A 12,006-nucleotide genomic window follows, 5' to 3' on the forward strand; every position below is an offset into this window, starting at 1 on the left:
TCAACACTTGAATGAAAGCAAAATGCAGTATACCGTAATAAAAGCAAAAGTTGTTGACTTCATTTCTGCAATCGCGATATTTTTGTGATTACCTTTATTTTCTTCATCTCTACCAAAATCCGCAATAAATAGTGATTGCTGATTTACGAATATTTCACGTAGCGATTCATCTCCACTGCCATCTAGTAATATGATCTGTTCGATATTCAGTCGAGCAGAGAACGAAACTCCCTAGTTTAGAAGGCTATGCTTCACACGAGGTAAATCGGCGGAGAAGTCAGCATCAGTTTCGAAGTGAAGGCTGAAGTGGTAGGAAGTGCTAGTGCGCTATGGAGGAGAAAAAGCCGCAGATCCGCGTCTGGTGTGACGGATGGTAAATAACATTGGAAATGTGTTCATTTCTCATATTATTGTTGAGCGTTCCACAACGAACATGAGTTTGTTTCTAGCTGACTCGAATTGTTTTATTTCAGTTATGCCATGTGTTGAGACTTTAGTCCGCCAATGTATGAGAGTTTTGGTTTCCTGCAGGCAATGAGGAAATCGTATAATGTGCAGTGTTTAAAGTGATGTGACGTATTTTTTTTTTATTCTGGCGTGTGAGAAAAAAGGAAAACGATAATTGTTGTTCCGTAGTAATTCAGAAGTTATTGATTCGGTACCGGTAATGAAAACCTTGAAGGGTGTCCAGATGATTTAAAAGTGACGTTTGTCAGTGTCTACTACAGTTATAATTAAACTATCTCTCCTTTTTGATGTAAAATACTTCCATGATACATTATGTATTTGTTTTCAGAACATTCAGACTTCGAAAATTTTTGTTTTAAGAGCTAAAATGTCTTACTTTCAGTTACGACATGGTTCATTTCGGCCACGCAAATTCTCTTCGACAGGCAAAAGCCCTGGGGGATTACTTAATAGTGGGTGTGCACACCGATGAGGAGATAACTAAGCACAAGGGACCGCCGGTCTTCACCGAAGAGGAAAGGTAAAGTGTTTTGGATTCATTGTGTTATGTTAGAGCAAGACTTCGTGGAGAACATGCTTCTGAACCATCTGTTTTTCGTACAGGTATAAAATGGTTAGAGGCATTAAATGGGTGGACGAAGTTGTGGAGGGCGCACCATACGTGACAACACTTGAGACACTCGATCAGTACAACTGTGACTTCTGTGTCCATGGAGGTAAATATTGGGTTAATTTTGTAATGACCTGTTTGTAACACAATGAAAATTGTTTGTGGGGGGAGGGAGAGAGATGTTAGTCCATGTAATACTGTCAGGTTCCTTGTAATTTTTGTTTCAGATGATATAACAATGACAGCTGATGGTATTGACACATACCATCTGGTGAAAGCAGCTGGAAGATATAAGTAAGCAGTCATAAGTATTTATCTTCTTACTTGATAGAAGGCATGTAAACAAGTCTGTGCTTTGTAGGACAAAGCTTACACAGAACACAAGATACATAACAGTTTGCGCTTAGGCCTATGTTAATCTAAATTGCCTGTGTCGAGGATAAAATAACATTGAGGGGCTGTATAAAAAAAAATTGCTGTGGAAAAATTGTTCATGGCGGTTTTTTAATCTGCCTGTAATTTGTTTAAAGCAGTTGTGTAATGAAAATATTATGTGAACATCTTCTATCCAGTACAATATTGGTGTTTACATTTGACATATTTGTGTAGGCCTGTGTTTTTATTTAGCATCTTCATTTAATGCTATGAAGTGAAGTGCTTCAACTTACATCAAGGCCATTATTTAATTTACCTTATTTAGTGCTGTTACTAAAGTTCCTATGACAGGTAGTAGATTAAAATACAAAAAGTGTGTTTGTGTATGCACAGGGAAGTCCAACGCACTGCGGGAGTGTCAACAACTGATCTCGTCGGTCGTATGTTACTATTGACAAGGCAACATTTCCAGCAAGGAGCTCGAGAATATGAAGTGGGCCGAGAAGGTCCGAGCAATATGGGTCAAGATTCTTCAGCTCGTTCACCATGGACTGGCTGTTCGCAGTTTCTTCCAACAACACAAAAAATAATACAGTTCAGTGATGGTAAACCACCAAAGGTACAATATCGGAATGTTATGTTCATTCAATGGCCTGAAAATAGTGGTTTGAAAGTGTTCTGTTTGAAGTTCTGATCACTGTGGCTATTTCTGTTCAAAACTGAATTCATTTTTAGTCTGTTTTTGTTTGTTTGTTGTTGTTGTTGTTGTTGTTGTTGTTGTTTATAGTTTAAGCTGAAACTGAGAGGTTAGGTTGCATACATTTTGGCCACTGGGAGTAGTTTCTTATTGCATAGATGTAGTGTCTGGTCGGTAAAGAAATCCCTTTTTTGCATGGTAATAATTTGTAAATTGTATAAATTCAATTCACTGCTTGATTTATTCTTACTTCGGTTTATTTTTGTTACAGCCAAATGACAAAATAGTTTACGTGGCGGGTGCTTTCGATTTGTTCCATGTTGGGCACTTAGATTTCCTTGAACAAGCAAGGAAACAGGGTGACTATTTGATTGTGGGACTGCACACAGACCCAGTAGTGAACAAGTATAGAGGAGGCAACTATCCAATCATGAACTTGCATGAGAGAGTGCTCAGTGTTCTTGCATGTAAGGTAAGTTAAAATTAATAAATGACATCATTTCATCTGTTAGTTACAGGAGGAAGTAATTTCTCATTTTTTTTCTTTCTTTTCAAATTGGGTATCTGCACATTACATGTATAGTTTGTCAGTGCAGGGAAACTTTGAAGAAAAACTGATCTACCGTACCCTCACAATTCATAATCATTACTGTAAGGCAGAGCATAGTGAGAGGTTGGTTTCTGAAGGTAAATAGTGTTGTGTGTTGAGATTATGAAGTTCAGTTGTTCATATTATTCTGTTTATTTTTTTACTGTATAGCACATCAGCCATTTATGGGTTTCTCTGAATGATCTGTCATAACGCAACTTCTTTAAGTCTTTCATGGTTAGTTCTTGATGTGTTCGTAATATTCTCATATTCTTAGTCCAGTTTGCTTTTATACAGTTTTTCCCTAATGGGTGTCTGGCATTGTCAAAGAGTGCCTTTCACTTGTGGTTTCAGAACCCACGAAAAAGCAGCGATGCAGTTTTGGATTTGCTATTGTCAATATTATATATTGTTAATGTTTACACATTACTCTGACCAGACCCTTTCTGCATGTACTTCAATGTTCAACTAACAGTTTCTTTCTCAAAACCATTTTCCCCATCACTTTTCTTGTATAATCCCCATATATTACCTGTGACTTGCCGCTACTACTTGTCAAATAATGTTAATGGTACCAAGTGTTGCGCTGGTGGCATTAAGTACTATCAATCAGTGTTGTTTATAAGGACCTCTGGGGTGTCAGAAGGTGTCTTAAAAGACATGCATACAATTCTCATTTCAGTGGACAGAGCATTTCACCAGTATTTGACTTCTGCAACAGGTGCTCAATATGAGCACCAGTTATGACATGACCAATGTCAGTATATGCATGAAACGCACTGAAGTTACTGCTACAGCCACCTGGAAAGATGTGACAGCTGCCACTTTTTGGTTGCCTACCTGCTGACATGAACTAATTTGATGAGACGTTGCAGAGTGGAAGATTTGTCTACATGTTCTGCCTGCCTTGTGGTGCACTCGGCATGTATGCTGTGGAGCATATTATGAATCAAAACTTGGAGAGATGTTCTGTCCACTATTATGAGTGTTATATTCCTGTATGTCTTTGTTTATTTGTGGCTGTCGTCTGAAACGGTTGAAATACTTAATAACACTGTACAGTATGTACTCTACAGCACAAATTGATAGCAAAAGCAGGAAATTTTTGCCATCTCTTCTGGATAATGTGACATCTTGGTCGTATGTTAATGCAGTGTTAACATTCATTCAGATAATTTTTCAAACTATATTAATTTTGCACACTTATAAAAGAACAAAGCCTGTTTTTTAATGAATTAGTAATGGAGTAAATTTTGTTGTTACTTTGGTCATTTTTCATTTGCTCACTGACAGACAATAATGCACTATGTCTCATTTCCAGTATGTATCAGAAGTTGTTATTGGTGCGCCACTGGTTGTAACTAAAGAGCTCATGGATCACTTCAAGGTTGACATTGTCTGCCATGGGCAAACTCCTATACAGACGGGAGGCTTTGATGATCCTTATGCTGAACCTAAACGACAAGGAAAATTCAAATTACTGGACTCTGGAAATACAATGACAACAGAGAAAATTGTTGAAAGGATCATTTTACATAGGTTGGTATTATGGAGTCTTTCTTACCTTCATTCATTTAGTGTTGCTTTAAAATGTCAGTTTTTTCATATATATCTATCATGAATACTTTACATTCCTAGTTGAAATTAATGTTGGTAAAAATTTCAAGTGGTGCCATTTTGCTAAACTTTGTTTGATAGCAGTTATTTTACCACTTGTAGAGTAATGTCGTCACTTATGTTCTTACGTTTTGTAGGTTAGAATTTGAAGCCAGAAATATGCGAAAGGAAAAGAAGGAAATAGCTGCATATGAAGCTTACACCAAAGCAAAGAAGGAAGGGAAAGTGTAAGATCTTTTTATTCTGAAACAATATTATATTGCTAGCACAAAATCGCAAATGTTTTTGTATGAATGTGCGTTATTCTGCATACATGCATTTAAAATAATTTTTGCAGGATAGTGACTCTTTTTAAAGTTTACAAAGCCTTTTATGGCTAGCTAGGCATTTAATATTCCACTCTTAAATATACTGAGTGACATATGTATGAAACTAGTCATATTTCTTGTAACAATTTGAGATTGTCTGTGTAGTGTCGTAATTCTAAGTTACTTGTTGGCTGTGAAAAATTTGTGTTCCATGTAAAAGGTAAATAGATTATACTTTATATAATTTGTGTAGTTAGCTTGAAGTAGTGTATGAATAACAGTATTCTTTCTTTATCAAAGTAATGCTAAGTATTAATAATTCATATTGCTTTAATATGTACCTGCTAATGTATATTTCCTTGTTCAGTCAGTATTAACCCATTAGTGCCTGAATAATTTTTTACTTCACTATTTTCACCTTATTTATTACATTGAGAAAGAAGCAGTTAAAGTGACAGCTATATTTATCATGTTAATTTTAAAATAATATACCATACCTGTGTGTAATGCTATGCACTACTGAGAGCAAAACATACATTTTTGTGAAAAAGTTACCCATTTTCGTACTGGAGGAAATGAATTAAACAGGAGATGGAAAAAACAACAAATTGCATGATACGATAAGCAACAAAGCACAGTCTCACATAACATTTTTTGCACTGAGTGCGTGCTAATGTCTTATAGTTTATTCTAACAAGATGTCAGTTTTTGAGTTCCTGTATTTTCACAATCATGTTCATCATTTCATCGAAGAACTACACTGCTGTAATACTGACGTGCAGAGTTCATCCAGGCCCTTCAGGTGCCACTGCATACCACAAGTGCAAGTGAACAATTTCTGTTAAAAAATTTACATGAGAGATTGTATTTCCATTTTTGCAGTAGTGTCAAGGCTTTTTGTACAGTGGCATCCAGTAACCAATCAGAAAGAGCATAATAATATTCCAGTTATGAATATTAATCTCACCCATGTTCTTGTATTGTCAGGATGGAGGCTCAAAGAACTTTGATATACTTCCTCGAGTCCCGAGAATGTCTTTGAACATTGATTACTGCTTTCACACCAGTTGTACTTGACGCTGCAGAAACAAAGGATTCGTCGTGCCTTTTACAGAGGAACCTTTTTTTTGTTTTGTTTGACAGAATGAGTAGCACCTCATTCATTTTTATGTATTTCCTTCTTCCGGAAGGGGCAATTTTGGGGATATGATTTTTCTCTCGTGGTTCCAGTGCCCTCAAAAATTCTCCCATGGAAAAATTAGCAAATTAAAAAAGTTGTCAAAATAGAAGTGAAAATTATTAAAGTATTCTCAGTAGTGCTCGGTGCCACATATCTGTAATGCTGAATGTCCCAGCAATACAAATAATGTTCCATCAGTTTCAATAAGTGACATGTAATGTGGGGTTACTAAGGAACTAATTAGTTTTTGAATCTGAAAGATAAAATATTTTTGTTATACATACTTTAAAATCCATTGTGTGATGAAATTTGGGCTTAAAGTGTACATTAAATTGCCATTTGTTTCCAGCAGTGGGCTGCTTCTCAAAAGTACTAACACTAGACTGAAAGAATAGGTGTTCAATAGTCTGTAAATAAGCCTTAACAAGATCATGGATGTTCATTGTTGTCCAAAAAAAAAAAATCAATAAAAGTCCAGTCCTGTCACATGTTTCATTTATATAACTCTGGGCACTAATGGGTTGAACCGGCTCCTGTGAGCTTATTAATGTACCTTGTCCTAATGTAACTGTCTGTTGGGATTTTTCATTTCTTATTGTGGTGGAAGGGGAATATGCTTCATGTTAGTAAAGTGGTGGAGCTTGTGTCTTTGTGCTTTTATTTTTAACAGTGCCATTATACAGATAGATTATCCTGGTGGCGATGTGTGTGTTTTACATGTTTGACTTATGTGGTTTCTATGTTGGGGGTAGGATTTGAATCTTGTAGATTTGTACTTTGTTTTCTTCTTGTGGAAATGCTATTGCCCCATATGATATTGTGCCTCCATTATAGTTAACTACCATTCCTTGTTTGGTTAATGGCCTCAAGATTAGTCTGCTACACCTTTTGTGAATGTGAACATCATCTGTGAAAGGTTTCTCTTCAGAGGTGTTTTGAGAGGAAATATAGATAGGGATTGGTACAGATTTCAGCCTTGATATTTTTAATGCTTTATAAACAATGGTTTTGTAATTGCTTCTTAAAATAAGTTACCTGTGTGTGCCTTACCAGTTGCTGAGGGTGTGTAGTTCAGAAAAAGGACGTGGGAGGATTCACTTGGAGGTTGATACTTTCAGATCATACTTCATTAGTTTGTTTGTGTTTAATTAATGCCGCCTTGGATAACTAGTTTAGCCTGAAGGCTCAATTAGGGCCTGAGCAACATACACAGTTCAAGCTTTGGGCATGATAGATAGAACTACTGGCAGCCACACACATAATTGCATGCTTGACTAGCTGGCATGTACAATGATGCTCTCAAGAGCATGCAAAAATTCCTCGCACCTTCATACTGCTCAAACATGCTTGTACAAGTATCAGTTTAACTGAAAATGTTGAGTTCAGACCATGATGTGCTGTCTTTGACAGCTGTTTCATTTGTTATGAAAACAAATCAGGCAATGTGATACAAGAAGTAAAAAGGTGTTAAAAACTAAAAAATATTATTCTCATATAAAGTACTCATAGGAGATGCACTGCAGAAGCTCTCACGGTGTTATTGTCTCTTCTTTTTTCTCCATGTAATATTGTATTCTTGTACTTGTTGTACATTACAGTAAAACTTTTGTACAGAATGTGATTTAACAGAACCAAACAAAAATAAATGAAATCAGATCAAATTATTGACAAATGTTTGTGCAAGCCCCCCCTGTTCCTTGTATATACGCACAAGCATTCATAATTGAAATTATAAAGTATCAAGCTATTTGTACAGTCCTTATGCTTTGGCAACATACAGTGAAGCACGATTGAGCAAGCATGCTTGCTCATAAGTGTTTGTCAAGCCTTCAGTTAAGTGTGTGGCCACCATAACATTCCAGTTGACCTACTTAATGTAAAAGAACTAAAGGGTATTTCCCCACATTAGTTGGTGTACAGGCATGTAACACACACTCATAACTAGTATGGACTGTGTCTGCTCTACAAATATTATTGCTGTTATTGGAGAATGTTTAACTTTGTAAACAGAAAGTATTTTTTTGTTTCACAGGTATTTAGAAAGGATAAATATTCAACAAAGCTAAAAGAAGAAATGAATTTGGCCACAGATCATGTCTGTTACATCGTTTTGTGTATTTGTTTGACAGTCTTGTTTTTGATACAGTGCAGCCACTGCTTGGATGGCTGGATCTAAACCAAAGAATAAAATTTATATTATAATTTTAGAAAATTATTTACTTCCATACATACCAATTATCATTGTTGTATCAGTTTTTGTTTTACAATTTTACTCCATATTTATAACTTAAATTTTAAACCTTTCATCTGTTGAAGTACTGTTGTTGTTTGTTAAAATGTTAAATTGTACATAAATGCAGTGCAGTTTACCTGTTACCAGATTTTAATGCTTGTGGTCATAAACATTTGTACATTATATACAAGCCAAAGTGTTTGCAACCTTTTTGTAGACTTCACCATCAAATCTGATCAATATTTGAGTAGATCACAACTTGCTTAAATTCAGGTATATACTGCAATGCAAATATTTATATATCCAATTGTGAACCTTGTAAGGAAAAAATTTTCCAGTATGTTAAACTAGTCATTGTTGATTATTTTAAAAGTAACTGAAATTTAAATTTTGGTACCTGAGTTGAAACTGTTGCTAATTTGATAACCATCAATAAATTATATTTATGTATTATAAAAGCTTGTAACATAATATTATAGAATATGTAAATAACATTTTTGTGATTTTAAAATATAGAACCTATTTGTTTTATAATTCTGTTGAGTTGAACTAAACTCTTTTTCCCATACTTTTTGTTACATTCACAAAGTTTGGATTTTTCCTTCCTTGATCTTAAGAAGTAGTCAAAGTACATGCGGAGTTAAAGGGAAGGAAAAAAAATCAATTTTCTAGTTTCTTTTGAAATTACAGAATTTGCTGTCTGTAGAATTAAGGCTATTACTCAAGTCTTACTAACTGAACTGAAAAGTTCAGCAATTGAACTTGTCTGTATATTTAATCACCGTAGTCTTTGGCCTTTGTGGCCTATTGTTTTGTCTCCAGCACCTCCCTCAACCTTTCCCAAAGCATCTCAAGCTTAACATGAATTCATCCATGTTACCTTTGCTTAGAACCCATTACGAAACTTATTGGCATGAGATGTCCCAAAATTCAATCAACCTTTTGAGTGTTCAGTTTTGCACCATCACTGGACAAGGCTGCGCCCTGTGTAACCACCAGTTTTTGCGTGACGAAGGGCTCTGTCGACGGAAGCAGCATCTCGAAGTCTTGTTGCCAGGTAGCAAACAGCTAGTGTTGCCAGGAACAATAGCGTGCCAAGCAGACCAGTTATCAGAGCCATTGTAGAGCATGGTCCATCACCTGCGAGTGCTGCTCCTTGACCTGGCCGTCGATACAAGTCTGTTGACAATGGAACTTTACTAGGGACTTTTTGGCAGTAGAAAAGTGTTGTTAGAATTGAGCCTATTGCTATTAAATAGTGTGGCCTGAGATCCTTGTTGGTTTGATGCAATTTGAACAACTCTGCAAATGTCCAAAAGGCGAGCGGCAATTAAAATGGCTGAACGATAGCGTAATGTGCAATAAATTTATAAAAAAATGTAGGGAAGGAGCATTTTCCTAAAGTACAGAAAGGCCAACAAAACATATTTAATATGTATCACAAAAGAGGAAATATTAATATTTTCATCAAACAATAGTGCACTTTGCAAATATTTTAAATGAACAAATTTCACCGATGTTTCATCAGCCGTATCATGACATGAAAAAATGGTGGAAGCCTTGGAAGCGCATGCAGTCTAAGGACAATTTACCTGTGTAATTGATGTCAAAGTAAAATTGAGCTGTGGAGTTAGTTTCTGTATCTACACCTCAACAATTCTCTCATACATGTTTTCTGCACAATTGTAATTATATTTAATATTACTTTCTCATTAAGAGGGATGTTCTTAACATGGAGGAAATACAGTAGTAATTTAGGAGACAGGAAATCTACTCATCTGGCATTTTGCAAAAACTTGTGAAACAGCTAACTCTGCTCCCCCATGATAGCCAGAGTAACATAGGCAAAGGTGCATATGTTGATGCCCTGTTGTTTGCCTTTTGAAAGGCATTTGGTACCACTCTGAACTGTCATTTGGTGAAAAAATATGAACTTAGTATAGAACCAGATTTGTTTCTGGATTCAGAACTTCCTTCCAGGCAGAATTGTATACGTTATTGTTTATGGGAAGGAATTGGCAGAAGTCGACCTAATTTCCGGAGTACCCCGAGAGTATGTTATGTAGCCATTACTCTTCACAGTGCATATAAGTGGTCTAGTGGATAATGGTGGTAGCTGTATAAGGCTTTTATTTTTTTTTTTACAGAAGGCACTGTTTCATACAAGAAAGCTGCAGTGCCAGAAGACTGTAGCAAAATGCAGGAAGACTTGGGGAAGATTGATGTTGGATGCAGGTACTGGCAGTTGACCTTTAATGTAAATAGACATATCATTTTATGTGTGAATAGCTGAAGAAATCCAGTACTGTTCTATTATGCTATTTTTGTAAACTCACTGTAAACAGTAACAACAGTAAAATACTTGTCATCAGTTGTGGTCTCTTACCAGGTTAGGTTGCTAGAAGTTAAGATGATCCAACAAAAAGCAATGGGTTTTGTCATGGGAGTATTTAGCCAGCACTGATGCAGAGGTGCTCAATAAACTCCAGTGGCAGTAGCTGAAAGAGAGGTGGTTTTCTGTCATTGCCAGAGTTGCTGTTGAATTTATGGGATCACTGTTACAAGAGGAGACAGACAAGATATTGTTTCCACCTACAGACATATTGTGAGGCGGCTGAAACAAAACAAAAAGAGTTATCAAAGTTTATAGACATTTGTTTTACCATTCATCATCTGCGAATGGAACAGAGGAGGGTACCCACTGTCACACACTGCAAACTGGCTTGTGGAATGTACTTGCAGGTATTCATGTAACTGGTGGACAAAGCAACATTCTGAAGTAAATGATGTCCCTCTCACGTACATAATTGGTAGTTGCCATTGCATTCAACATTACAAAATGTACAGTTGATCATTTTGCTGCCTGCTGCGATTTCTAGTGCTATTAGTACGGTGATACATCAGTCACAAGATATTCCAGTTTTAATGAAGTACTGATATCAGAATTTGTATTAGTGTGTGGGGGTCAGAGGCATCCATTCCTGCAAGTTCGGACAACAGAGCCCAAGGACATCATCTCATCATTGCTGTGTTTAGAGCACATCGCCTCATCATTGCTGTGTTTAGAGCCTGTCGGCAAAGTTTTTGAGAAGCTAGCATAAGAACATGAAGAGCACAAACAGCTAGATGCAATTTCTAAAGGCAGACACTCCCTGCCAACAAGCAGATTGGTAAGTCCAAGGAATGGAATATCAAGGAAAGAAAAACAGTCCATCCAAAGAACATATTTTGTAAGAGTAAGAATGAAGGGAGAATTATTGCAGATTGTGTTCCAAAAGAGCTTCCACTGGAGGAAGTGTTGTAGGATACTACACGTAAACTGGTAACTATTAATAAAGTGACTTGTCTAATTTTACCAAAGCCCAAAAAGTTAGAAGTGGGAGATTACGTCTTGGTTTGGCTGAGTTTGGACCTATGCCAGATGACAGACCACTTTGGTTACATCATAAACTTTGTATTTGTACATTTAATGTTAACTAAGTATGAGTACATAGAGTGGCATAGACAGTGCTTTCAATTGTAGCTTCAAAGTATATTTTTGCTTGTGACAATATCTACAGACTTAGATGGAGATTGGTTAAAGAACAAAGATTATGTCGCATCATACACCGTCATTCAGCCAGATGTCTGTAAGCTGGACAGTGTTGATCGTGTGGCTAAGTGTGCTACAGAGTGTTGTTGATGCCCGTCTGGTCACAACCATATTTTGTGGCTTGGAAAAATCATGACTTACTGGAGGTGGTTCCTAAACTGTCTTGCTGGTTTGTGTCTGAGTCCCATGTGGCACAGCAACAAAGTGATTGAAATGGTATGTGCGAGTAGTTACTTTGGTAGGGCGGAATAGTCTTGTCAGTAGGAATTGGTTTCAGTCTGCAAGCTCCTTGAGTTTCTGGGGAACTGTTGGCTGGAGCAATGGAGTTAAGAAACTG

At 36.5% G+C, this 12,006-nt stretch overlaps 2 protein-coding genes across 2 annotated transcripts in view; one reads left to right on the forward strand and one right to left on the reverse strand.

The window, feature by feature from the left end:
• The first annotated feature begins 226 nt into the window (after window positions 1-226).
• Window positions 227-8,611, forward strand: LOC126354225 (ethanolamine-phosphate cytidylyltransferase). The gene is made up of 9 exons (XM_050003709.1): window positions 227-373; window positions 851-988; window positions 1,072-1,184; window positions 1,306-1,372; window positions 1,847-2,072; window positions 2,422-2,622; window positions 4,061-4,278; window positions 4,494-4,583; window positions 7,877-8,611. Exons 1-9 carry the CDS (start codon window positions 330-332, stop codon window positions 7,908-7,910), a joined length of 1,131 nt encoding a protein of 376 aa, XP_049859666.1. The 5' UTR covers window positions 227-329; the 3' UTR covers window positions 7,911-8,611.
• LOC126354224 (uncharacterized) overlaps window positions 7,941-12,006 on the reverse strand; it is a 280,875-nt gene continuing 276,809 nt past the window's right edge. Inside the window, exon 9 of the mRNA XM_050003708.1 lies at window positions 7,941-9,256. Within this exon, the coding sequence (XP_049859665.1) occupies window positions 9,042-9,256 (215 nt within the window). The 3' untranslated portion in view covers window positions 7,941-9,041. The remainder of the gene's footprint in view (window positions 9,257-12,006) is intronic.

Source organism: Schistocerca gregaria, chromosome 3, assembly GCF_023897955.1.
Source record: "Schistocerca gregaria isolate iqSchGreg1 chromosome 3, iqSchGreg1.2, whole genome shotgun sequence".
NCBI lineage: Eukaryota > Metazoa > Arthropoda > Insecta > Orthoptera > Acrididae > Schistocerca > Schistocerca gregaria.

Coding starts and splice junctions, on each gene's coding strand:
- LOC126354225 (XM_050003709.1), top strand. CDS start 330: ATGGAGGAGAAAAAGCCGCAGATCCGCGTCTGGTGTGACGGATG. Junction 1,373..1,846: donor AAAGCAGCTGGAAGATATAA/GTAAGCAGTCAT, acceptor GTGTATGCACAG/GGAAGTCCAACGCACTGCGG. Junction 2,073..2,421: donor GTGATGGTAAACCACCAAAG/GTACAATATCGG, acceptor TTTTTGTTACAG/CCAAATGACAAAATAGTTTA.